Source organism: Felis catus, chromosome D1 (assembly GCF_018350175.1).
Source record: "Felis catus isolate Fca126 chromosome D1, F.catus_Fca126_mat1.0, whole genome shotgun sequence".
NCBI lineage: Eukaryota > Metazoa > Chordata > Mammalia > Carnivora > Felidae > Felis > Felis catus.
The window spans coordinates 11,701,619-11,728,603 of record NC_058377.1 but is presented as its reverse complement, the minus strand read 5'-3'; the positions used below and the strand labels follow the sequence as shown (position 1 = coordinate 11,728,603).

Here is a 26,985-nt window from a genome sequence, read left to right as displayed (position 1 = left end):
CAACTGCCATCTAGTTAGTAAACACTGGTTGAGAATATATTTGCATCTAGATTAATGGTGTGTTCAGCAGTGACAAAGGCAGGTGTTTAGGTGATGACTAATGTGCACTTGACCTGAATTTTCTTTTCTCATTGCCACTATCCTTATGCATTTCTATTGAAACTGTTTTTTATTAGTGCTGTTCAGCTTTTCTACTCAGTGAGGAATATCTTCCATTTGTTCCATGATGTCGTGCCAACATATCACAAGTAAGTGCCCCCGTAAGTTGGACTAAAACCAGTCATTTTATATTTCCACCAAAAATATTTTGGTTACTAAAATTCACAATTAAATGCAGTAAGCCATTAAAAAAAAAAACAAACATATTTAAAGAATATTGGTCATTTGTTAATAAAAGTCTAAACATCTATATATTTAAAAATTTCCCAGGTGACTCTAAACTGTAGCCAATTTGAAAACTAGAGCATTAGAAAAGAGTTTAGTGCTTCATTACATAGATGAAAAAGGAATTTGGAGGAAGGACAGGTGAGTCCTTCAAGGGAATTATTATATACAGCTGTGCTAGGTTTACATACAGAGTCAACACAGGTCAACACTGGATTTTCTGGCTCGCTCTTTTTTGTTACTCCCTGGGATAGTCTTACTGGATCAGGCTGCACTCAGGCGGGACGCTGTCACTCTGAACAGGGTCAGGGTGATGAGGCCGCATCTTGTTATGCAGTTGTACAGGAGACAGTTATTAAAGCCTCGAAGTACCTTTAAAGTACCTCGAAGAGAAGTAACATTTCCTCCACCTCAATCCCAGTAACTTTGATTTCTTTCTTTTTCTACCCCTCCTCCTGGCATAGGGAGAACCTTCAAAAACTGCCCCAGTTGGCCGCCATTCACCACAACAACTGTATGTACATTGCTCACCACCTGCTGACCCTCGGACATCAGTTCAGACTGCGTCTCGCCCCCATTCTTTGTGATGGCACTACCACTTTCGTGGATCTGGTCCCTGGCTTCAGGAGGCTTGGTAACGGAATCCTTAAGTTCAGGAAATCGTATTGATTATGCAGTCCCTCGGCCTAGTATCTTTGTAATTCATGAACAAGGCAGCTAGAAATTAGGTGGTGGTCCTGAGCTGTATTGGAAAGTGGGAGAGCATTTCGTTAGCAGTTGTTCCCCATCACTTAATTTGCTAAAGTGAATGCAGTCTTTGTGGAAGTGTTACTTTTCCATGACACGACTTCATGGTACATCAGAGTTCCAAACTGCATTGCTGGTGTGCGGTGAATTTGCCAGATCAGAGTCATGTCAGTAGAGTGACACATAATAAGATTTGTATTGTGATAATTCTGTTAGCATTGTCGGTAAGAGCTTACTAACGTAAGTGCCTGTTCTTTTGCAAAACCTCAAGATAGCTCCCTGCTCTTCCACCTAGCTTTACTTGGGATTATTAAAAATGAAAAGAGGGGCACCTGGGTGGCTCAGTTGTTTAAGCGGCCGACTTCGGCTCAGGTCACGATCTCGCGGTCCGTGAGTTCGAGCCCCGCGTCGGGCTCTGTGCTGACAGCTCAGAGCCTGGAGCCTGTTTCAGATTCTGTGTCTCCCTCTCTCTGACCCTCCCCCGTTCATGCTCTGTCTCTCTCTGTCTCAAAAATAAATAAACGTTAAAAAAAAATAAAAATGAAAAGAAATGAAATGTGGAAGAAGTCAATGTGTTTACCATAATGATAGCCTAAGAAAAGCAGAGGACCCATATGATTCGCTTAGTTTTTTACTTCCTGACTTTCCCCTTAGGTGGTGTTGATGTAGTCAAAAAATAAGTAGCTGCTGCTCTTGAGTAAGTGACGTTTCTTATCTGACCCTGGACAGACTATGGGGAAAGACATTATCCTGAGATTGGGTTTACCGGGACTGGCATGTGTTAGAAGCTATCATTTCTGGTGACCTCACAGCAGCTTTATGATGTTATCTTGCAAGCAGTTGTTTTCAAATGAGCAGGCTAATGCGTGATTCATGCTTGTCTCTCTCCTTCCACCCTGGCTTTGTACTGTGTAACTGGACAACAGTGGCAATTCTCTATTCTGTTTTTCCACCCCAGGGACAGAGTGTTTCCTGGCCCAGATGCGGGCGCAGAAGGGAGAACTTCTGGAAAGATTATCTAGTGCTAGAAACTTTTCCAACATGGACGACGAAGAGAATTATTCTGCAGCAAGTAAAGCAGTCCGGCAGGTGGGCAGCTGCTCCTGGCGCTGCGATTTGTACTCCTTTTGTACATGAGCCCCCCATCCCTGCTCCCCCACAACCAAAGAACGTGTAGCAGTTAGCTCTATTAATCCCCACGCCCCCCCAGTGGAAAATATGGATACCTTCAACAGGAATGTTTACAGACTTGCCCTTTCCTTGCTCCACCAAGCCAGCAGCAGGCTATCTTTCCATCCACCCAGTACGGTGACTAGTTATTAATAAGTCTGTCATGGCAAGGTTTTGACCCATCAACTTGAGTTTGGGAAATTTGAAATACTAGCTTTTACCTCAGTGCCCCTCTCTCCTACATGATTTATCCTTTTTTTTAAATGAGCAAATGGTTTTTATGTATTTATTTTATTTATTGAAGTAAAAATGAACATGCAGTGTTATATCAGTTTCAGGTGTACAATATATTATAATTCCACAATTTTGTACATTTCTCCGTGCTCCTGGTTTAGCTTCTCACAGTGGTTTTCCCTTCCTCAGCTTAAGTTCTGCTTTTCATCGAGCAGGGATATCCACTAGGGTTTAATAGTCAAGAAGCTGATATTTGTGATCACTTTACCTCCCCTTCTCATAATGCCTCTTCCCCCAAACACACACAAATGATGCACGTGAATGTAGACAATAGGAGTTGCGACAGTCTCTCTTTCGTGTCAACAGCTGTATCCTCCTGACAGGTTCTACACCAGCTGAAGAGACTTGGAATTGTGTGGCAGGATGTCCTGCCAGTGAATATATATTGTAAGGCTATGGGGACTTTACTCAATACAGCAGTTTCTGAGATCATTGGCAGAATCACTGCTCTCGAGGTAAGGACCGTTAGATGCCTCACCAGGCGTAGGATGGCAATTCCTGTCTCCGATTATTGCTCTTCTAAGCAAATGATGTTGGTATCTTATTTTCAGTCAACATAGATGGTAGAAGAAATTGTTCATGTTTCCTGTCTAACTCATTGTAGGGTTATTTTTTTTTTAGTTTTGCCTTCATTCTGTTTTGCCGGTGACTAGCTAATGTCTCTCCTTTACGCGTACCTAAGAGTAAGACGATCCTGCTTCTCCATGTAGCATCTGTGTAGATTATGAACGAAGAAGCCGGAAACTGGGTAGCCCTTAGATGTATTGTAAAGTATGAAGTTATGTATTTATTTAATTTGCAGGTGAACTCAGTAACTTAGTAAAGAGAAACGCAGCCTTCCGCAGGAGCCCCTTTTCCAGCGCACTGTGGTAGTAGAGATTATATACGTGAGTTTACAGGCAAGGGGCCCAGGCTCTGCCAGCTGATGTCTCCAAAGCATTGATTGACTGAATCCTTGTTTATAAAAATATCCCCTGCTTTTCAGCAAGCGGTACAACATTCTTCTGGATAAATGGGCTCTTTCATGCGGGCACACTAGATTATTGACAATGTGTTGAAACGTACTTTGTGTCATTCTAGCTTCAGGAGTATTGTCAGAGCTGATGAAATCTCATGTCTAATAAGGTGTGCTAAATTGCTTGGAAAACAACTTGCTGCCGCTGACCGCTTAAACAGCATGCACTAAAGATTTGCCCTTTCCTTACCACTAAGGTGGCCCAATTCTATTTTGTGTTCCCTCTGTGCAAAACTAGGACATCTCTACTGAAGATGGTGATAGATTGTATTCCTTATGCAAAACGGTGGTGGACGAGGGACCCCAAGTGTTTGCACCTCTCTCTGAAGAAAGCAAGAACAAGAAATACCAAGAAGAGGTTCCAGTCTATGTGCCAAAATGGATGCCATTCAAGGAATTGATGATGATGTTGCAAGCCAGCCTGCAAGAAATTGGGGATCGGTAGGTATTACCCTTTTACAGAGGCATGTGTCTCTCCAAAGGTAGCTACAGAGTGCGAGTGCCACTGAGAGCAGTGCTTTTCTCTGTTTCTTAACCAGTTGCTCAGGAAAGAGTTTCATGTTGAGTAACAGTAGTTGGAGCCTTGCCATGATCTCTAATCGTGTGGCTCCCCATTACCACTTTCTCCTGTTTGATAACATAAAGACTTCTTGTTTCATACTATTTTAGTCTTCAACATGTTGTTTGGCATGCTGTACAGATGGTCTTTCATTTGTAAGAAGTACAACCTTCTGACACCTGGATGGGAAGTGTTGCCTGTTTTAACCCACAGTGGATGCATTTTACGATTGGCTTTGATTCGCTAACAGAAATTGACTTTTATTTGTATGGAATATTCCACATCAACCACTGTTTGATGGACCAGCAGTTTTTCTGCAGGGAGTACAGTGGTTTTAGAGATTAAGCATCATACACATAGAGAGGATTCATCTTATCTTAAATGTAGCAGATGATGTTTTTCCCACCCCCTGACACCGAACACAATTAGTTAACATTGCTGTGTGGGGTAACTATATGCTTTATTGTATCATACTTAGTATGCAGAGGTCATTGATGCTGCACAAAAAAGGATAGACACAGGTTAGTTACACATTCATGGATGCTTTTATTATTGTCTTGGTAGATATTAATAATCACAGTATGCATACCTTGCATAGGTGATCCCTGAATAGGCCTCAAGGTCTCTCCCTATCCTTATAGCTACTTGTCTGCCTGTTTTAGCCTGGTTCTTTAGTGTATTACAGGTGCCCCATTGTATTAGACCAGTCACCCCAGATGTGTCTGAGTTTTTCTCAGCATATATTGTTCATTCTAAAACAAAGAAAGTGACATTTCCGCCTGAAAAAAGTCACATCAAAATACTTCCAACCTCATTATTACAAGATTTAATGTATTTGTTATTTATAAGTCCTTAGTGGGTAATAAGATGTCTTTAGGTAAGACTCCAGAGGGCAGCAGATAAGAAAGTTTCTCTGCTGCCGCAGCCTAATAATAATTCTTTGTGTTGAGAACAGTCACAATACTGGTGTATCTTCTTTTTTTTCTGCCTAGGAAGAATTTTTCTCCTAGAGGTTTCAGTAAACATGAGGATAGTAGTTAATTGGGAACATTTTTTACTGAAGAATCTACCTCCGATGGTGTAGTTTAAATGCTTTAAAATCATAAAACAAACATACAAAGTAATACAGTATGTAACGTGTTTACACTTAAAAGGAAACAAGTAAAATGTTCGTGTACCTGTTACCTAATATAAGAAAAATATTACCGATCCTGCGAAGACTCCTGTGTTTCCCCTCTCCAAATGTTTGTCCCCGCAGGCAGCCACTGTCTCGAATTTTGTGTTCCTTCCTTATTTCCTTTGCTTTCCTTCATAGTTTTGCCACTTTTGCATGTGTCTCTGAACAGTATAAAGTTTAGGCTTGCTCGTGTTTGAACTTTCTGTAAACGGAAGCGTCTGTAAGTTGCTTCTTTCGGTCAATATTGGGTTTTTTTGAAGTTGACTCATGACTGTGTACAGGGCTGCGTGCATGTTTGTCTTCAGAGCTGTAGCGTGTTCTGTTTTACAGATATTTCATTATTGAGTCCTGCCGCTTCATGGTTTCTCCAGTATTTGGTATTGTCAGACTTCAGAATTTTTGCTACTGTAGTTAGTGTGAAATGGTAGTTCGTTGTTACTGTAACTTACATTTCCCTAAATTCTAATGATGTTGAGCATCTTTTTATGGATCATTTGTTTTTCTTTTGTTGTAGCAAATGACCTGTTCACATTTGCCCTTTATTCTGTGAGGTTGTTTGTGATTTCATTATTGACTCATGGGAGTTCACTGTGTATTTTTTACACCACTCCTTTGTTGGTTAAAATTTGTTGCCTGTGGCTCATTTTTTAAAATAGTCACAGATCCCCAGACTCCATGTAACCATGTGAGGATGTGGCCATAATTCTCAAGTTCAAACAGGACTTAGTATAGAATAAGGAGGAAGAGTCTTACCTTCCTAACTTGGTCTCTTGATCTGACTGTGCTGATAGCAAAATGTAGCCAAGAAGCAGGAGTTAAAGAGATTGAGTGGAGGATCCAGAAAGAAGGGGAAGGATGCCAGCATTTGTTTTACTTCCATTTAAAACCAACTAGCATTTGGGATCCAGTAAGCAGTTTTAAAATCTTGCTTATCCAGAGACATAACAGGAAATAGAATTTTATCTTTTATTTTGCAGGTGGGCAGATGGAAAGGGGCCCCTGGCAGCTGCATTCTCTTCCACTGAAGTAAAAGCTTTAATCCGTGCCTTGTTCCAGAACACAGAAAGAAGAGCAGCTGCCCTTGCTAAGATTAAATAGCTGTATCTTCCCAAGAAAGCCATGTTTTGACTATTTGGATTCCTCTCTTGGCATAATGACTCCTGTAAAGACTTCTTGGAATCATCTGTTAGTTTTGGTGAACCAAGTATATCGTGGAAGTCTGATTTCACCTAAGAACGCCTTACCTCCTGGCTTGTATGAGGCTTTGTTGAAGAACTGGATGTTAAGATAAGCTGTCAAGTGAAGCACCTCAACTTGTTGGCTTCCTAGCCATCCTCCTTTGATAAGACGCTGTAGGGTAGCACTAATCCATGTTGCTTCTGGGCCTTCTGGGGACTGTGTCTGTTGTGAATGTAAGGCCTGGTCTTGGATCAGGGAATCCAGGGGATTCCATGAGTCAGGGTAAAGAACTCGTGAGCAAATGGTACGTATGTTTTGGGAGACGGGAACTGTGTTTGTCCTCGGAGGAATTAAGGAGACTTCCTTTAATAGTTCTTTCCAATAAATAATGCTTTTCAGAGTTCAGGATGAGTGTCTTTAATAACATGGTGAGCTTTGACAAAAGACACCAACAAGTTTTCTTGTCTTCCACACCATTCTTTTTATTGACAATTATGATCCTCACAGAGGACTCCCTGATGTATCATCTTCTTGCTTCTTTCTTGGAAGGCCTAGAAATCCTAGGACTTCCTTTCAGTATAAGTTTTTGACCCTTTCTGCTATTTCAACTAAATTCTATTTTCTTGGTTGGATTTTTTTTTTCCCCACCTTCTTAAGCTCCACTGTTTCTGTACCCTACCAAATGACAGAGGTTTTCAATTGATAATGTTCCTTTGGCACGTATATATGCCCTGAGATCTAACTCTGGGCTCTGGAGCCCAGCCCGTTATTTGCTGGACATAGGTAATTCTTCAGTTCGGCTTCATCTGTTTCTAACTCTTTTCAGCCATTGGACGGAGGTATCCTATCAAAGTTTTCCTCGGCCTCTGCAGTCCTTGATATATCTTCATACTGAAATACTGTTTCCTCTCATGAAAAGAGGGCAAATGTGTGATTTTTAGGTGCTGCTGAAGCAGATGCTGCCTGGAAGAAGTTTTCAGTCCATTGGGCATGGTTCCTGAGGCCTTAAGCCCTTGATTCCTGGCACACAAAAACAATTATTTTTTCCTCCTGTCTTCCAAGTGTTCTGCCTTCACCCCCTCACTTCTGGTGCAGCTCCTCGTCATTCTGGTTGCGTAGTGTTTCTTTTACCTACTAGAAGAGTCACAGGATAATGAATAAGAAAGAAGCCTGTTTCTGTTCTTAATAAGAGAAATCGGCTGGTTAGTGATAAGCTGTTTGTCTATGCTGAGCAGGTCCTACTATGAGAGCTCACAGAAAAAAGAATGGCCTGAACCCATGTTAGTTTTTTGAGAACAAAGGAGTTGTCTCTCCTGAGAGAGGAGGGAGCCATTTTCCCAGGTAAAAAAAATACCTGCTTTGGAAACTTCGTACAATTTCAGGGAGCAGTCTTTTTTCTCCGCAGTCGAGAGAATGGGGAACTAAGGACAGAACTGAAATAAATGCATCCCAGGACTATTACACAGAATAGCAGATTTCTTTTGTTCGTAGAAGCTATTACGGTCGCTTGACAGGTACTGCAATTTGGGGGTGGGATCTCTTGTAACTGAAAAGCACTTCTCACTCTTTCCCTCTCCTCAATAACACAGAAAATTGCATTATAGTTCTCCTGAGGCTGTGTAGACGGTGTCAGGACTGTGTCCCCTCATGAATAGTTTGAAGACTGTGGCACACAGAGCAGGCACAGTCCATCTTCCTCCCTGGCCAGGGCTGGGGTTGGTGGATGATGAAGTTCATGTCCATTTTGGTGAGCGCTGAGCCGTTTGATCAGGCGCGTGGGAGCTGGGGTTGTCTGGCAGCTCTTGCAGGGACCTTGAAGGTACCTGTTCTGATTGGGAACCTGAGCTGGAAGTGAGTAGAACCTTCTTTTGGAGAGAGCACGCAGGTGATGGGAGGAAGGGAACTTGAGGACTCGTTTAATGGGCTCCATGGGCCACCCAGAAGGAACCTCTTCCCACATAACAATCAGAACTATACAAATGACTCCTAAGAATGAAGCTCATAAAAGGGTCCCCAGGCTTTTAGGAAAAAGGAAAGTTTTTGTTAAAAAGGCAAGACTGCAGACAGCTTGAATCCACTTGATAGTGGCTTCTGTCCCCACATGGATCCTGAATTGTTGGGGACTTGTTCCATGTCAGTTTTGCACACGGGTTTCTCTTTAAAAGGGAGATCCTCCAGATGGCACTCTCACCTCATGCCTGCGAGCATCACAAGGCAGCTAGGTCTGGTCTGTGGAAATTTTGCCCTGTGCTTGTATCCTGACCTGGGTTAGCCCATGAAGGTCATCCAGACTGTGAACAGCATCTGTCCTGTAAGCTGCAAAATGTCGCCAAGCGATCACTTGTGAATAGATCAAATGGTATTTGATCAATACCATTGTTAACGAAGATGTGGATAATTGACTTCCCATGCTGGTGGATACTTACACTGTCACTTAAGGCCATGATTCCCAGCCTTTTTTGGGGTTTCATTCTGTTGCTTATTTGATTTCCCAAGATTTTGTCCACTGAAAGTTATGACGTGTACACACACACACACACACACACACACACACACACACACACACACCATAGTTTTGTCATAAGAAAACCAGCCCAAAGATGTTTGCCCCAGCTTCACAGCTACTTTGTGCCATGGATGTGTGAAGCTGTGTATAGGAGTAACTGCGTTGTAAAGGGAGATAGTTCTACATGCAGGAAGTGGATAAAGCTATTGGAGATTATCAAAGCACTCTTTCTTTAAAATTGGGTGTTGGTGCCCACATTCTTCCTAATCATAGACTTGATTTTTGAACATTTGTTTTGTGATGACTTCCTCCTAAAAATACTCATCGTGCTAATAGCCTAAAATCTCCTGAAAGCTACAAAGCCCCAATTTTGAGTTGTTCAATGATCATACGGTTTAGACCGAATTCCTCACTTTGTCATGAGGAGTTTGGTTAAGGATTTTGCGATGGCACGTGATACAACCCGGGAATAGCCTTAGAAACCAAGTTATGAAACATCTGCCTGGAGGTTGGGAGGAGGGCAATAAACCTGATGAGCTATGTATGAGTTCTTCACGCCTCCTCAGAAATTAGGTGCCCTAGATTTCTTGTTTGGTGGGGAAGAGCACCATGGGGGACTGGTACCAAGACCAGAGAGAGACACCTGCCCCCTCCCTGGTCTCAGCCCTCTGTGCAGTTCTAAAACGCATACATTTATTGAGTGTCAAGCATCGCCCTAGTCACTGAACAACCTCCCCCCACCAAACAAAAATGCCCTGTCCCTCTGGCGATTTAAATTCTAGTGACAAAGACGGGTAAGAAACAAAGTAAATTAGGCAATATGTCTGAAGATTTTAAGTGCTGTGTAAAGAATACATGTAGAGTGAAAAATGTGAACTCCACTGGAGATCCAGAGAAGGGGGAAAAGGGGAGTGAGCTGCCATTCCAAATAGAGTGGTCAGAGTACGTCTCCTTGGGACGGTAAATAAGCTGTGTGGCTACAAGATGCAGGTAGTTCTAAGCAGAGAGAGCAGCCCTTGCAGAGCCCTAAGGTGGGAGAAGTGTGCCTGGTGAACTCAAGGAATAGCAGAGAGGGGGGAGAGAGTAGGAGGCGGGGAGGTTAGCAAGGTAACAGGAGAAGGTAAGATTGTGTTGGCCATTATTATAAGGATTTGGGTGGTTCCCCTCCCCCTTTTAAACTTAGCAAATGGAAAAGTTTTAGTAGCTTCCAAAAAAAAAGATAGGGGGGGAACATATTATAAAAGTATGGAAAATATTACACCCCTAGGTACCCATCACCCATCTTCAACAATTATGATCACCCAGGCAACGCAACAGCTCTGATCATCTGTACCCCTCCGTCCTCCCTGCTCCCACAAACACACTGAATGTGGAAGCAAATGCCAGGCAGCCTCTCATTTCAAACCCAGGGCTCATTTCTATGTAAAGTCTGACTCTTGTTTCCTTTGAAGCTTTTTCTTGTTTGCATCCTTCGCCTCTCCTCATTCCCCCTCTCCTCTGCCGGCAGGCAGATCCCCCACCTGCCTGCCACCCTCCCTGCTTCCCCAACTTTACTTCTCCACTCAGGCTCCTCCTGTTCCCTGAACACTGGCTGTGAGATAAACACCTAACTGCGCCTGACGGCTGACTCATGCCATCACTTCCCTTTTGAGCCTCCTCTCTGCCCTGGCCGCTTGCTCCAGCTAACCCAATCCTGTAGTTTCTGGGTTCTAAGGGTGCCCAGCAAAGACCTTCCACTTGTTGATTGTTTCATCAGAGACGATATCCTCTGATGAACCAGATTTTAGAACCCTCTTAGAACCAGATTTTCCTGGGTTTTTTCCACAGAGATTGTCTTCACAGACATGGTGACTAGCTCCAGCTATTAGGTCCAAGGACGGGGTATTGGCTGGAGTCTGCAACTGGTTTGGTTTAAGGCAGGGCAACCGTCTTCCCTAAGGTCTGCCTGGTGGAGTGTGGGGTGTAGAGTGGCCACTGCCAGGTTTCTGTCTCCCATTCCCATTCTCTGACTTTAAAAGAATAGTAATTGTTTTCGTTTGCACGAAGGGCTCCATTTATGCTTGATTAACATGGAAGATGGTAAAAATGATGCATGACATTAAGTATGTCAGATTAACTTTGTTATAAATTTAATTTCATTTCAGCACCAAGCTGTGTTCCTAAATGTAAAGCCTAAATAGTTTGCCACATCTGTATCTGCATTATTATTACTTAAAATGAAAAAATTAGGACTTCTTGCTCATCAACTATCTATTTAGTAAGGTGTCCTGGGATCTTTTGTAAAATTAACTTCGATGGCATTGGTCCAAAGTAGCAGTAGATCTTTTGCCTCCTTTTTCAAAGTTGGGGCCCTTGCTGTTGCTCACAAATAATAGCATGGGTTTGGGATTACATGTGCACTTTCATTTTTAAGTCCTGTGGGGTAGAATTCATCCGAGTCTGAAATTACGAGCTCATTGGAAACCCAGCTTTGCTTTTTCTATCTTCTCACCTATCTTTGGCTTCATTTTCCTTTCAACGATATCTGTTCTATCCTTTCCAGGCCGAAGATCATTCTCCTTGATAGGGAATATGGAAGCATAACAGTGTTGGAATAGTTCAGTGTTCTCTTGGTTTTCAACATCACACCATCAGCTCCCAGTGGAGCTGAGCTCTTTCGATTCTTTCCTTTCACAGACTATACTCCCTCCCCCCCCCACCCCCCCACCCCACCCCTGCAAGCTCCTTGAAATAATGTTTCTTATAAACTTCAGCACATTCTGGGCTTTGATCTTTCTGAAGCTGTTTTTCTGTGTCCAGGCCATTTTGATACTTTTGCTTATGAAGGGACTGTTTGTTGTTGTTTTGTAGAACTCATTGCTGGTTTCCATTTGCAGCCAAACTGCTGCTTGTGTGTGTGTGTGTGTGTGTGTGTGTGTGTGTGTGTGATATCATCATATTTTATTATATTGTCAGATTTTCACTTTTGAACTCCCTCCCCCTCCCCTTTCATCCATAGTGTGATGTCTTTCTTTTAAAGTCTTTGGGCATGAGATCATTTCTGGCAACTGTCTGTGATCTCTGAAATACGCTTCCCTAAAGCCAGGGCCCATGCCTAGACCACATCGTTTCTTCCTTGCTTGTTGTAAAATTTGCAATTGTCCTCTATCTGACGTTTTGGATAAAGGTGCCTGTTTGCCTCTTTGACTTTCTGAAAAGCAATTATTAGCAAGGCTAATAGTTAAAAAAAAAAAAAAAAACAAACAAAAAAAAACAACACTGGGCATTCTGGGTTTTAGCAGAGTGGGGCTTCTGGGAGTCTTACGGGAGAGTTGAAATCCCCTACCGCCCGGTGTCAACTTCTTGTTCATTTTAGAAAAATATCAGCCACCTCTTCCATCTGGCTGGGGGGCGGCAATGTTACTTATTCTTTTTCTGCTTCCCTTTACCTCACGTGCCTTGTTGCTTAACATTCACTTTATCAACCTATGATAATTTAACTTGGGGTCCCTGAGAACTCCACAGAATCTTAACTTTTGGCTGTTGTTTGTCTCTTACCAATTTCTGCCAGCAAAACAGTAAGAAGGAAAGAATAGTTCAGTTAGAGGAGAAGCAAACCTATATGACAGCTTTCTTTTCATAAAGGCAAAGCCACAGTCTCATTAGGAAAGCAATGCTATTCTAACACGAAGCGAAGACAAGTAAACACCTTTGAAAATTTGTATTCAAGTCTGTTTTGCCTTGGACTTTGCTTTAGAGCAAAAGAAAGGGGCTCCTGAGAAAGCCTCCAGGCTGAGATTTCTGGTTTTTGGTTTCATCTTATCTTGCAGGAGCTATGGGGACAAAAAGGGCAGGGAAGAAAGACTGAAAAGGACTCCATTCTGGTCCTTTGGAAGATCTTCTCGGTGGCCAGCTGGGCCGGCTGTCCTTGGGAGGAAGGAAGGGTGGAAGGGGCCTGGTTGGAGGATGGAGGGCTAGCACAGGCTGCGGGGTCACAGGGACCCAAGGCTGCACTTTCTCAGCTCTGTGACCCTGCACGAATTATGTATTTTCTCTGACTCAGAATTTGTAAAGTGGGGACAATCGTGTGACTGAGCTCACGGGCTTGCGAAAAAGATGAAGTGACTTAATCTATGCTAAGTACACAGCACAGGACCTGGCCCCGAATAGTGATCACAGACCTGTTAATTCCAGTGTTCAGTGCTTCGAACTCAATGCACCTAATTTAGGATTTAATTTTGTAGGCAGTTCCCCAACTAAACTGGAACTCCTTTGAGGGCAGGAATGGTGTCTAATGCTTTTCTTGATATGGAGCTGGGCAGAGTAAGCCTGAATATTCACGGAGTGGTTTGAAGTCAGCCCCACACGATGTGTGACATTGTAAGCCACCTAAAGAGAGTAGCAGGGGTGGGGGGGGGTGGGGAGTCACTTTTGCTGTGTGAGTTGGAGTGTCATTTTTTTTCTTTAAAGTTTTTATTTTATTTATTTTTGAGAGAGAGAGAAGGAACAAACGAAAGAGGGGCAGAGAGAGGGAGACACAGAATCCAAAGAAGGTTCTAGGCTCCAAGCTGTAGCAGAGTCCAACATGGGGTTTGCTCCCACAAACAGAGATCATGACCTGAGCCAAAGTCAGGATGCTTAACCAACTGAGCCACCCAGACACCCACTGGAGTGTCCTTGTAAGTAACCTGTGAGGCCTCTAACATGGGAAGGAATTGATCTGGGGACCCAGGGGAACTTCTTCCCTTGGCTCTGTGTGGATATTTGTATTTATGTATATGTTTAAAACATGTTTACAATTTATATAACCTAGAGACACAAATTATCTTCAGTTCTTCTTATCAAGAGTCTTCAGCACCAACTATAGCCCTGACAGAGTCCCTGAAACCCTGCCAAATTCTGTAAGACTTTCAAACTGGTGAGGATCAAACCATCCCAATGCGCTTGGAGTTTAGCATACATGATTGACATCTAATTCTTCATGGGGTGGCTTTTAAATAGCAGAGGCAATTAACCAAAACAGCCAATTTGCCAATAATTCTGTACAGATAGGGCTTTATTATATGAAATGCTACTGGAAGTGGTTTTCCATTTGGTTTTGTTATGATGATTATTTTTGGGTGGAGTTGGGATGATTTAAGTAAGAAGCTTTTTTTTTTCCCCCCAAAGTCTATATGGCTGTCTCCAGGAGTGAGCATGAGAGGGAGGCGATGAGAGAGAGGGAGGCCTTGGGGGCTGAATATACTCCCCTTCTGTTCCAAGGCTGCCAGCAGAAATGCAGAAGGGGACTTTTTTTTTTTTTTTTTTAATTTTTTTTTTTTTAACATTTATTTATTTTTGAGACAGAGAGAGAGACAGCATGAACAGGGGAGGGTCAGAGAGAGAGGGAGACACAGAATCTGAAACAGGCTCCAGGCTCTGAGCTGTCAGCACAGAGCCCGACGCGGGGCTCAAACCCACAGACCGCAAGATCATGACCTGAGCCGAAGTCGGACGCTTAACCGACTGAGCCACCCAGGCGCCCCAAGGAGGGGACTTTTAAGCAGAGAGCTGAAGTCCCCGGTTGGAGAGACAAAGAGCAAGTGTGCAATAAATTCAGTGGGGCAGAAGGAACCGAGTGAAGGGAAACATTCATCATAATGTTCACAGAATCCCACAGACGGTGTGGTAATAATCAGGTGAACGTGCACTTTGCAGTTACTTTACAAAAGCGCCTTGTGATCATCACCGTCAGTATTTGCTGGGTGGTCAGAAGTTCCACTGGCGCCTCTGCCTACTTGTTGAGGGGCTGGATCTGTGCAGCCTGGACCTGGATAAGCCAAAGAGTGTGTTTCCACATTTACTCCTAAAACCGCTCCTTTGAAGAAGATATGTGTCCCTTTTGCAGACGAGGAGTCAAGGCACGGACAGGTCAACTGTCTTGCCTAGATACACACAGTGGGTAATACAAAGTCAGGGTCCCAACCCAGGTTTCTTTTGAGTCCAGCGCTGGTGCTGTTTTTACTGTTCTCATGAAAAGTCCTTTCCCCCAGGGGTCTTCCTGCGTCTCATATGTGTCCAGAGGTATTAGTTGGCCAGAGCTGCTAAAACAGAGTACCTCAAACTGGGGGGCTTCAACAGCACAGATGTAATTGTCTCAGTTTTGGAGGCTGGAAGTCCAAGATCAGGTCTGTTCCAGTCCTGTCTCCTTGGCTTGTAGACGGCCGTCTTCTCTTTGTCTCTTTGTATCATCTTTTCTCTCTGCGTCTCTGTCCAGATTTCCCCTATTTTCAAGGACACCAGTCATATTGGATTAGGGCCCATCCTAATGACCTTCTTTGAACTTGAATACCTCCATGAAGACCCTGTCTCTAAATACAGTCACTTTTATTTTATTTTATTTTATTTTATTTTATTTTATTTTATTTTATTTTATTTTTTATTTTATTTTATTTTATTTAAAATTTTTTTAAAAAGTTTATTCATTTCAAGAGAGACAGAGAGAACAAGGTAGGATGGTACAGAGAGAGAGGGAGAGAGAGAGAATCCCAAGTAGGCTCTGCACCGTTGGCACAGAGCCCAATGCGGGGATTGAACTCATGAAACGTGAGACCACGACCTGAACCGAAACCAAGAGTCAGACACTTAACCGACTGAGCCACCCAGGGCACCCCCATAAATACGGTCACGTTCTGAGTTAAGGCTTCAACATATGTATCTAGGTAGAGGGAACACACAACTCTCCCCATAGCAGGTCACACACTCTAGCAGCTGTGCTTTAGACGCTTTGTTTACAGGAACAGGACTTTTCCTATTGCCCATCATTGTCTTTGTCTATTTTATTTGATCTGTTAACTAACAGCCATGAACATAGTCACCTTTGAAGTGGGCCTGCTCACTGGAGTGAGTCTCAGGTCAATAAAGCATTCAGTGGGCTCTAATTTAATTAGTCAAGTTACTGTGACAGCTGCTTTGTAACCCTGGTTCACAGACTGGCAGAGGACAGAGACAAGACTGGCAGAGCTCATTGTTGATTCCGGGCATCCCTGATGCGGCCCCAGGGCCCTCGGAACTTTGCTTCTGTTCCGGCAGGAAAAGAGAGGGGAGCTGAAGTGGCATTAGCATTTTTCTAGCCTGGGTATATCTTTTAAAACTGAATGGGAACCAGAATAAAAGGAAAGACCCTTGTGGTTTTGTGCCCCTCCTTCCTCATCTTGCCACATACCAAGTCAGTTCTCCCATAATTTGGAGGGTTTCCGAAAATCGCCGCCGCGGAAACTTCACGGGCTGATGCTGGTTTTGTCAGCTGCTTCCACCCCACCTGTCCGAGCTGGCATGGTTCCTCAAACCTCTCCCTGTCTTCCCCACCTCAACCCCAGTCTTCGGCTTGCCTCTCGCTCCAGGGACCACTGACCTTGGCAGTCTCTCACTGGTCTTCCCAGATCTGCAGGGGGCAGCCCTGGAGGGGTGGGGGTGGGCAGAGAGCGCTGATGTAAAATCAGAAGACATGATTTTCTCCTTGCTCCTGTCACTTGGCCTAGCCGTGTGAACTTGGGCAAAACAGCTAGCTCCTCTGCTCTCTATGCCTGGTCACTTACCAGAGATAGAAATTCCTGTGTTGCTCACCTTCTGGGATGGTCGTGAAGACAGAATAAACATCAAAGACGCTGCCCCTACACAAGCTGATGTGAAAACAAAACTCTCACTTTGCTTATGTTGATTTTACCATCCGCCATATTACCAGGGTCATGGTGTGGTCTCTGTGTTCTGCATGTGTGTGTGTCTGAGCTGGACTGAGTTCCCAGAAAGCAGAGCACCTTGTGCAGTGCCCGACCCTGCACCATATACTGGCAGGCATGAATGGGCTTTGGGTGACTGATAAGAGCAAGTCTTGGAGAAGAAAGGAAAGACCAGTGGGTGACAAAGTGGGTATCCGAGAAGGTTGCACATGGAGAGAGTGACTTATTTTCTCTGAGTCACAAAGGTTTTACAGTCATGTCAGTTGTTAGATACTGATTTAAAATGTCAGGTGGCTATTGCTGAACTAGAGCAGATGTTTGGGAAGTTATTTTTAATCAACCACATGATTGATATCTTTTGCTACTCCTTTTTGTCTTAATTAAAGCAGGTGAAAAATGCCCTTTGTGTCCAATAGTGACACTACTGATTCACCATGTGGGGAAATCTCCTCGTAGTCCATGTTTGACTGAGTATTCCACAAACTTGTCTTTAGACAGAAATTTGAATGACTCCCAAAGTTGACCTTTTTTTTTTTTTTTTTTTTTTTTTTTTTTTAAGACAGAGCGCAAGCAGGGGAGGGGTAGAGAGAGAGGGAGACACAGAGTCCGATGCAGGCTCCAGGTTCCGAGCTGTCAGCACAGAGCCCGACGAGGGGCTCGAACAGGTGAACTACAGGATCGTGGTCTGAGCCAAAGTTGGACGCTTACCCGAATGAGCCACCTAGGCGCCACCAAAGTAAACGGCTTTTAAACAAAGTTAAAAAAGGAAAACGTAATTGCTTAACAAAATGAACAATTTGGGGTGGTATTTTTATTTATGGTATGTAAATGATAAACTTCATATTTTATCCCTGAGCTTGAGAAGTCCTCCAGAAACCATGGATAGTTCCTTCCTTGTAGGCTTAGAAATCATTTCCTAGAATACAACTTGGGTAAGTTTTTGTCTGAATATTTGAACAAGGGAGGCCTTGTTTCCCTATCCTCTTGGGAATGCATGCTCCTGCGTGGGGACAAGAGAGTTGTTTTTGTTTTTTGGTTTTTTTTTTGTCCTTCCCACTTTTTATGGCTGCCTTAGTGGCTGATGCAACAGGAGTGCAGGGCAGGACAGAATGAAGCTAATTTTTTTTTTTTTTCTAATTTGGGGACTATGATGTGCTGCTTACTGGGCAAAGTGCTAGGAGTAACTCTATGCAGACAGACATACCTTGTTTTATTGCACTTCGCTTTATTGTGATTTGCAGACTGTGTTTTTTGTTTTGTTTTGTTTTGTTTACAAATTAAAGATTTGTGGTAACCTTGCATCAAGCAAGTCTGTGACACCATTTTTCCAACAACATTTGTTCACTTCATGTTTGTAATGTCACATTTTGGTAATTCTTGGCAATATTTCTAACTTCTTCATTATGATTGTATTTGTTAGGGGGACCTGTGATCAGTGATTGCAGCTTGCTGAAATCTCAGTTGATTGTTAGCATATTTTAGCAATACAGTATTTTTTAAATGTTTATTTATTTGAGAGGGAGAGAGAGAGAGGGAGAGACCGAGCATGAATGGGGGGGGAGGGGCAGAAAGAGAGGGAGACATAGAATCTGAAGTAGGCTCCAGGGTCCGAGCCGTCAGCACAAAGCCTAAAGTGGGGCTCAAACCCATGAGCAGTGAGATCATGACCTGAGCTGAAGTCAGAGGCTTAGCCGACTGAGCCACCCAGGCGCCCTGCGCAATACAGTATTTTAAAATTAAGGCATGTGTATTGCCTCTTTAGATATAATGCTATCATTGCACACTTACTAGACTACAGTATAGTGTGAACATAACTTTTATATGCCCTAGGAAACCAAAAGATTCATCTGACTCACTTTATTGTAATATTTACTTTATTGCTGTGGCCTAGGACTGAACTAGCAATGCCTCCAGGGTGAGCCTGTATAAAAAGAAGCCAGTAATTTTGGATTTAGGGGATGCAGTGAGAAGTTTTGCAATGGGTTGACAGCTGAGCCATATCTTGAAGCATCAGAAGCTTTCTAATTATGAAAACATGAGGGAAGGACATTCTAGCCTGAGAGCACAGCCTAAGTGAAGAGTGGAAATGGCATCCACTTGAGGAATATTCTAGAAATTTGACTATAGTTGGAATATAGTTTACGGGGTATGTGTATGGAGGGGGAGGATGCAATGAAACATGAGGCCAAAAAGAGGAGGAATCCTGATAGCCATGTGGAGGATGTGCTATGTGGGGCTGAGAAGAAAGGCAGGGAGATTGTTTAGAAAGCAAGAGATGATAGGAGTCTGAACTAAGGCAGGGGGGTGAAACGTCCCTGACTGGACAGGATGGTAGAAGAGAGGAAATAAAACAGACTGGCAAGTGCACATGTTGATTGATTGCGTCAACAGACTTTACTGAGCACTTGCCACATGCCAGTCACTGTGTGCAACTGAAAAGATGAAGATGAAGAGACAGTGTCCCTGGTCTTGAGGGCTTACCACCAATTAGCCCTCAGCCATGTCCCATATGCATGTGATGCATGAACTACAAGAGGGGGCTATCCAATGTGGAGGCTGTTGGAGGAGGTGGAGGGACACTTAACTTAGGTCTTTTTCTTTTAACTTTATTTATTTATTTTGAGAGAGAAAGAGAGAGCAGCAGAGAGAGAGAGAGAGAGAGAGAGACAGAAAATCCCAAGCAGACTCTGTGCTGTCAGTGCAGAACCCAATGTGGGGCTCGAACTCACAAACTGTGAGATCATGATCTGAGCCAAAATCAAGAATCAGACGTTTAACAGACTGAGTCACCCAGGTGCCCCAGGCATCCCTTACTTTAGATTTTGGTCAGAGTAACAAGATGTAAGAGAGTACTCAGAAAGCAGTGTGCTAGTGAATAAACAACCGATTACTATATGAGATCACATAGCTATTCTTTTCCTTCTAAATACACTTTTATCCATTTCTTTGTATTCAATGCAAGCAAAATGGCAACAGTCAGGGTTTCTTGGCTGCCTATTAATACGCAGTAATGGTCTAGAATAAGTTAACTGGATCTCGCATTTTCCCAATTTTCACTCACTAAAGCTTTCTTTTATTAGATTTAGGTATCATTAATTTCTTCATTGAGAAAATTACCCTGCAGAGGGTTGGGTGGAAGGAGGTATGCCGTTGGGCCTCGTTAGACTGTGGGATGGCATTAGAGGGTCCGATGGCTTGAACTAACCCCAGTGGAATGAGCCAAACTGAACTGGGAGGGGGTGGGAGTTGTTTGAGGGGACCTGGGGATATTGTAGATACAGATGGATGATGACCAGATAGAGGCTGGATGAGAGCGAGAGAGGCATTCCTGGTACAGATGAAGCCACAGAAGGGCATGAGATGACACTGAAGGGGACGTACAGAGCCTCTCGAAATCTTGATCCTGCATTTCCCCCCACGTGTGCTCTCATGACCTACACTGGGAGCGCCAGACTTTCTTCCTCTGGGAAAGAAAGAGAGAGTGATTATGGGGGCCATCTCAGCAAGTCTGAAATCGGTAGGGCAGGCAGTCGGGAACAGAAGATCACGGGCAGGCTTAAATCCACAAACAAGAGCTGAAGCTGTCACCCACCGGTTGACAGGAAGGGGACATCAGGAGCAGGATAGAACTCCATAGGCGCTGGCCAGAGCTGTGGTCCACAGGGGGACCTTCTTCTCGCTGAGCCCACATGTTCTGTGAAGACATGACGTGTGGGGCATGTATGTGGTAGGAGTGGGGGGAAACCCTGGGCCAGACGTCAGGAGACCTGGGCTTGGGCCACCTCCAGTTTCCTGTAGCAGTAATGGCAGATTCAATGGTAGATTCTTTCAGCAAAGTTTGTAAGTCCGAGAATTCTGTATAACTTGAACTTAGGTATTTTTTCTCTGTCTGAAAGTGCCAGGGCCCCTCTGAAGGACAGCCGATATTTTTGAGAATAGTGACTGAAGGAGGAGAGAAAGCAAAATTTCAAGGTTCATGAGTTGAGGCTTATCCATAGACATGGTCCTGGGAGTCAGGGAGTTGTCAGGGGGAAGAAAGTAGAGGAGCAGGGTCAGAACTAGGATGAGGCTGTATTCGAATCACCATGGTGAAAATAGAGATCCCAGGGCCTTCGTGCAGAGGGGTCACGCTTGAGCTGGTTTTCAGATGGCACACCCTATGGCACAAAATTTAAGGAGGCATCACTCTTAGAGTAGTCAGGTACTAACACTCCACTTGCTAGTGACTACTACCTCCTTACACTTTGCACCGTAGGCTCCTGCTGCCTTACCCTGGTGGTGGTATTCTGTGCAAACCAGGGAAACAGCCAGGGCCCTCAGAATAGCTCATCTGGGATGGAAGGAGTAGCAGAGAGAAAGAGAAGGGAGCCTTCTTAGGTAGCAGAGCAGAGAAGGATGGCCAGGAAGAGGCCGGTCTCAGTGTAATCTAAAACCCACGCTTTTTTTTTTCAGTTTTATGGAGGCTTATGATTGACAAACTTGTGATTGTAAAATTAAAGTGTGCATCTTAATGATGTTGATGTCTATGTGCATTGTGAAAGGGTTCCTCTCGTCGAGTTTATTAACACATCTATCACCTGTTTTAGACATATTTGTTTACTTACTTGTAGACGTATTTGTTTACTTACTTTTTGGTGAGAACATTTAAGTTATATACTCTTAGCAAAATCTAATCATACGTTGCAGTGTTATAAACTACAGTCACCGTATTATAACTTACATGAGTTGTAAGGTGAACAAGATGCTCAGGCCTTCCATGGAAGGAACTTGGAAGCGAGCTCCATTGCTCTATGTGTAGCTGTAGGTTTGCTGTGTCTGTGGAAAGAAGTGAGTTCAGGAGCTTTTTGTATATCATCATCTTGAACCAGAACCCCTTTATTGATTGCTTCCCTACCCCCTGAATATGGGCCATACTTTCTTGTGTGTGTGTGTGTGTGTGTGTGTGTGTGTGTGTGTGCATGCCTCACCATTTGTTGTTGGAAACTGGATTTTAAATGATATAATACATCAACTCTGGAAATCAGATTCTCCCTCTTCCCTGGTGTTTATTGTTGATGTTGTTTGTTTAGTGACTTTTCTGAACAAATTCTGTAATGTCTATGTAATCTTTGTCATGTGTGGCCACTGAAGTCTCTGCTCAGTCAGCTTAGTGGTCAGCTAAAGATTGGACAGAGATTTGCTTTAGATGCCTAGAACCAATAAGTCTGTCAGTCTTTGCAGAGGCTCTAGGGGCATGTTGGGGCAGGCCTTCAACAATCAGCCAGGAAGTTTACAACTCTGCCTTAGCCTTCACTTCCTACTTTTTTAGAGCCTCAAGGTTAGCCAGAGATGAGAGCTTAGGACCTTCCTGAAGTCTTTCCTAAATAAGTACACAGCCCTGGGTATGTGCACATTCCTATGCATATGCATGCTTTCTAGATTCTCTGGAATATTTCAAAATCCCCTTATGGACACCTTATTCCCCAGCTTTTTATTTTAAGGTTTTTGATTAGTTTATTGTTTGCCCCAACTGTTTTCCATTGCCTCAGGCAGCCATAAAGGCCCACCATTGTCTTTGATTGTTTTCAACAGACATCCTTAGGGAAAAAGCTCTTCATCTTGGGCAAGCTCAGAGTCCAGTCAAAGTAAGATTTTCTTGCAAAAGGGATCTTCCAGACAGTTCAAATAATGACTGCTCTCTGGAAATGAGGCTTTTTGAAGGAGCTCCAACCCTCTTCTACCTCTGACTACCAAGCTGCTGATTTTCCCTGTGATCATGGGATGTTGGTTCCTAAGGCTACTTCAGCGCTGGAGAGAGGGTGACGGAATTAGAGCAAATTAAAATGCCATAAAGCAGGGCACCTGGGCGGCTCAGTCGGTTAAGCGTCCGACTTTGGCTCAGGTCATGATCTCACGTTTTGTGGGTTCGAATGCCACGTCGGGCTCTGTGCTGACAACTCAGAGCCTGGAGCCTGCGTTGGATTCTGTGTCTCCATCTCTCCCTGCCCCTCCCCTGCTCACACTCTGTCTCTCTCTGTCTTTCTATCTCTGTCTCAAAAGTAAATAAACATTAAAATGCCATAAAGGCTCACTGTTCTTAACCAAGATTGTGTCCTTTTTCTTGAATAAACACTTTCCATATTAAGCCCTTGGTTAATTTCCAGACTTTTGAGGAAGTTGATTCTGATAATTTTTTGTCAGTTTTCTCCTTGCTTTTGTGAAGAAGAGAATTTTCAGAGGGCTTTACTCTGGCATTTTCACTGACATCACCTGTAACATATTTGAAATGCCCTTCTCTGTGATTGCCTTCTCATTTCTTAAAACACAGCTCAAATGTCTCCTCTATTATAAAGCCTTTTCTGTGTCCTCTGGGCAAAGGACTCGGTTATTTCTTTATCTTCCTATACATCTATGTTGATGCCCCTGTTATTTCACTTTTCACAAATACAATTATTTATACCTGTTCCTGTGTCTTCCCTCAGCCTGCAGTTTCCTAGTTTGTGACATATTCGTTCTCCATGCCCAAACTAATTCCAGACACAGTAACTATTCATCTATGTAGGCAGAGGGGTATTTGTTTTAGGGGATCTCAGAGCCTAGCCAGGGAATTCTCAGCTCCTGCCACCAGTTCTTTCCTCCTCCTTCTGTGATTCATAGCTGACCTCTGTGTCTTCATTGTATTAGAAGTGTGGGGCGCTGTGTGTGATTACCATAAGCTCAGAGTTGACACACTGAATGTAAGAGGAAAATAGCAAAAATAAAGGCTGTGTGGATGAGGTTCAACGGTGATAATCATAATAGTGATAGCAGCTAATAGTTACTGAGTAGATTCTATGCTAGATATCAGGCTAGGAGCTTTACATTCAGTATCTCCTTCATTTCCAACATCAATCCCATGAGGTGGGTACTATTTCCTTATTTTACAGGTGAGACAGTAAGGGAAGTGGCAGATCTGGGGTTAGGTGAAAGCCCGTATTCCTAACTGTTCTATCTGAGGGGTCCGTGGGAAGCATTTGGAACAGGGGAAGCCACACAAGTCTTTTTTCTTCCTTGGGACCTGTTCTGCCTCTCTGAAGAGCTGTGGTTCCCAGGCATGCTCAGCTCAGCCGGGCTGCTTTGTGCTTTGAAGCAAGATAGCACTGGGGGCTCCTGTAGTAACTGGTCCCCAGGGCAGCTGGGGGGAGAGGCCCCATTTCCTCAGCATTGGGGCAACAGGTGTAGCCCTGAGGAGAGAAACGACTAAGATTCCTCATTATCATCCCGATTCCAACATGGTGACAGCCCCACACTGCTGGGAAAGCCAACCCACACAGAGATGAGATGTAATCCAGAGGGCTCAGAAACATTTCAACAAATGCTAATATCAGTCTTTCCAATACAGCCCTGTCAGCAGGAAGGGGGAATGTGCTAGCATGCATGGGGCACACTGTTTGGCACAAGGGACCTGGTTGCTAAGCAACAGTAGCTGGCCTCCCCTCCTCCCTATAACCTTTTTCTCTGTTTCTAAGCTTCTAGTTAGCAGATGGGAGGGCCTGAGGCTGCCCAGCCCAGCCCAGCCCTTGGCCCCTTTCCCTGCAACAAGGGGTCTATTCATGGTTTCTGAGCAGATTTATTGTCTCTTTGGCACGCGCGTGCGCGCACGTGTGCGTGTGCGTGTGTGTGTGTGTGTGTGTAGTGGGGGGAGGATAAAGGGAGGGGCCCTATGTGAACTAGGGAAACCTCACCCTCCAACCAAGCTGGCTGGGCTATTTAATCAATGCTGACCCGAGAACAGGAGCAGAACCCTGACTAGCAGACCCTGAGGCTTTACATTGGTGCCACTGACCCAAATGGTAAGGCTGTACCTACATCTGTGCTATCCCTGACCTGGTCTCTCTCTCTCTCTCTCTCTCTCTCTCTCTCTCTCTCTCTCTGTCTCCCCCACGGGGCATCTAGGGATGCCTAGACCAGTGAGGAAAGGCAGAGAGAGAGAGAGAGAGAGAGAGAGGTAAATGAGCACAATATAGGGCCAAAACAAGTGCCTTATGGGTTGAAGGAAACTTCTTAGAAGAGTGATGTCTAGCTATGTCTTAAAGGGTCCTAGGAGTCAGCTACATGGGAGAAAGGACAGCAAGTGCAAAGTCTCTGTGGTGTGAGAGCACGTGAAGGCCTGGAGGACTGGCATGTGTGTTAGTATGATCCTGAATTCCACTGAGGAGGGAGTCATGCTGGCAGCTGGGGATGGAGAGGTGAGGAAGGGTGAGATCACAGGGGATTTTGTGAACCATGTCTTAGGACTTTGGATTTATCAGACTACAGAGATTCATTTGGTACATTATTATTATTATTATTATTATTATTATTATTATTATTTTAGAGGGTGGGGGGAGAGGGGCAGAGGGAGAGAGAGAGAATCTTAAGCAGCCCCACACTCAGGGAGGAGCCCATGATTGAGCAGGGCTCGATCCCATGACCTGGAATCATGACCTGAGCTGAAATCAAGAGTCGGACGTTCAGCCAACAGAGCCACTCAGACGCCTCTCATTGGGTCCTTTAAAGATGAGATTAACTTGCTCATGTTTGAATTTTAGGATTGCTCTGACACGGAGAATGAACGGAGACAAGAACTAGAGGAGGGAGATTACTTGTTGGGTAGTAATGGTGATCACTCTTATTTTACACATGAGAAAACTGAAGTTTGGAGAGGTGTTAGGCTGCAGACCTAGCTTTGAACTGCTGTTCCAGTATTTCCCCCAAGATCTTATTTTCCATTACTCTTCTTCACGGCACATGAACTTCAGGCAAACATATAACTTACTCTGCTGTGTGCTTTTCCACCCCCATGCTTTTGCCTCTTCGGTCGCCTAGAACACCCAATGCCCGTATATGTCCATGTAGGCCCCGTGCGTCTCCGAGGGCCTGTCTCAGGCTGCCTTTTCTGGGAAGCCTTTTTTGATCTCCCCGGTGAGAAGTAAGCTCTGCTTCTGAATGCCAGTGGTGGTGAAACTGAATTTCCCTTCTGCAACTTAACATGTTCTGCTTTTTTTACATGACCTGTTGTCAGGACTCCACTGCAGATTCTTTGGGGGCAGCTGGGGAGTGTTCCATGTTGGTTTATTTTGAATTCCCTACAGTGTCCCCCATTGCGGCCTATCCACTTGGGCTAAATATGGTGCATTGTGCAGGGGCACTTCCTACTCTGACAGAGGAGGGGAAGAAGAAGGCTGGGGTCTGGAGGCCTGAGGAGGGATGTGGAGAGACTCAGTGGATGCCCTTGATAGCTGTGGGAGGCAAGGGGAGTGGGTGGTGAGGAGTGTGGGTTTCAGAGTCAGCCCAGTCTGGGTTTGAATACCCGCTCTGATGCTTACTGGCCTTGTAAGAATAAGGTGGGTGAGGTTAGGGGATCCAGGGGAGCGGAGAAGGCCTGGAGGGGCATGGGCATCGGTGGGAAGACAGAGAGAGTGTCTAAGATGAAGAAGAGGCAGTGAGTGCACAGCCGAGGTTAGAGAGTGGGGGCTCGTAGTGGGCTGTGACTTCTCACCGTGGTGTGGGGATCCTGAGTGACCGACAGTTATTTTCCCAGAGCCTGATGCCGGATGGCCAAGCCCACATGGAGCCTCAGTATGCAGAGGAGGGTCCAGGACCTGGGATCTTCAGAGCAGAGCCAGGAGACCCACTGAGGAGGCCTGAGGCCCAGCAGCAGCCCAGTAGGCGAGATTGGGCTATAGGGGAGTGATAGGGTGGAGACAGTGAGTGGATAAGCTGTCCACATTCCCCAGACTCTTCATGGGCCAGTCCCAAATTACCGATGGCGAGAGGCAGCCTCACTGCTCCTCCCGGAACCGCTTTGGCCGTTTCCCAGTTTGGGGACTGAGCGGGCTCTGTGGTGATGGGGCAGGGGGAGGTGGGCAGGGACAGTGGGAGCAAACTCCTGCCACAGCCCAGTGGCTGCCGTGCCCCGTGGAGGTGCCTCAGGGCAGAGTGAGGCTGGCAGGCAGGAGCGGGGCACCCAGACTCCTCTGCCCTCTCCCACAGCCTCTCGGGCGGGGCGCTGGTGCTCAAGGCGGCGCGGCTGCGTGGGGCTGGGCACCCTGGCGCTGCTGGCTGGTGCGAGCGTCGGCTCATGGCTTCTCGGTCAGTGCTGGGGCCCTTCGGTGCTCCGGGGAGGGCTGGAGAACAGGATCTGGGGGATCCTTGTTGCAAGACACAAGCGGGTGTAAAGGGCAGTCGGGAAGAGCGTCTTTCTGATCTACGCCGAGGTGACAGCAAGGGAGAAGGGATGGATTTGCAGCTGGAGGG

At 44.7% G+C, this 26,985-nt stretch overlaps 1 protein-coding gene across 19 annotated transcripts in view; it reads left to right on the top strand.

Moving 5' to 3' along the window:
* The first annotated feature begins 3,854 nt into the window (after window positions 1-3,854).
* The window catches only part of TMPRSS5 (transmembrane serine protease 5), a 92,385-nt gene continuing 69,254 nt past the window's right edge, over window positions 3,855-26,985 (top strand). For 13 of the 19 annotated variants that reach the window (XM_019811294.3, XM_045038307.1, XM_045038311.1 and 10 more), the window contains exons 1-3: window positions 3,855-4,051; window positions 26,270-26,393; window positions 26,722-26,820. In XM_019811294.3, coding sequence (XP_019666853.2) covers window positions 3,989-4,051; window positions 26,270-26,393; window positions 26,722-26,820 — 286 coding nt within the window. In that variant the 5' untranslated portion in view covers window positions 3,855-3,988. Of the gene's footprint in view, window positions 4,052-22,638; window positions 24,540-26,269; window positions 26,394-26,721; window positions 26,821-26,985 lie in introns of those variants that run through there. The other 6 variants (XM_045038314.1, XM_045038313.1, XM_023239108.2 and 3 more) reach the window with 5 other exon arrangements.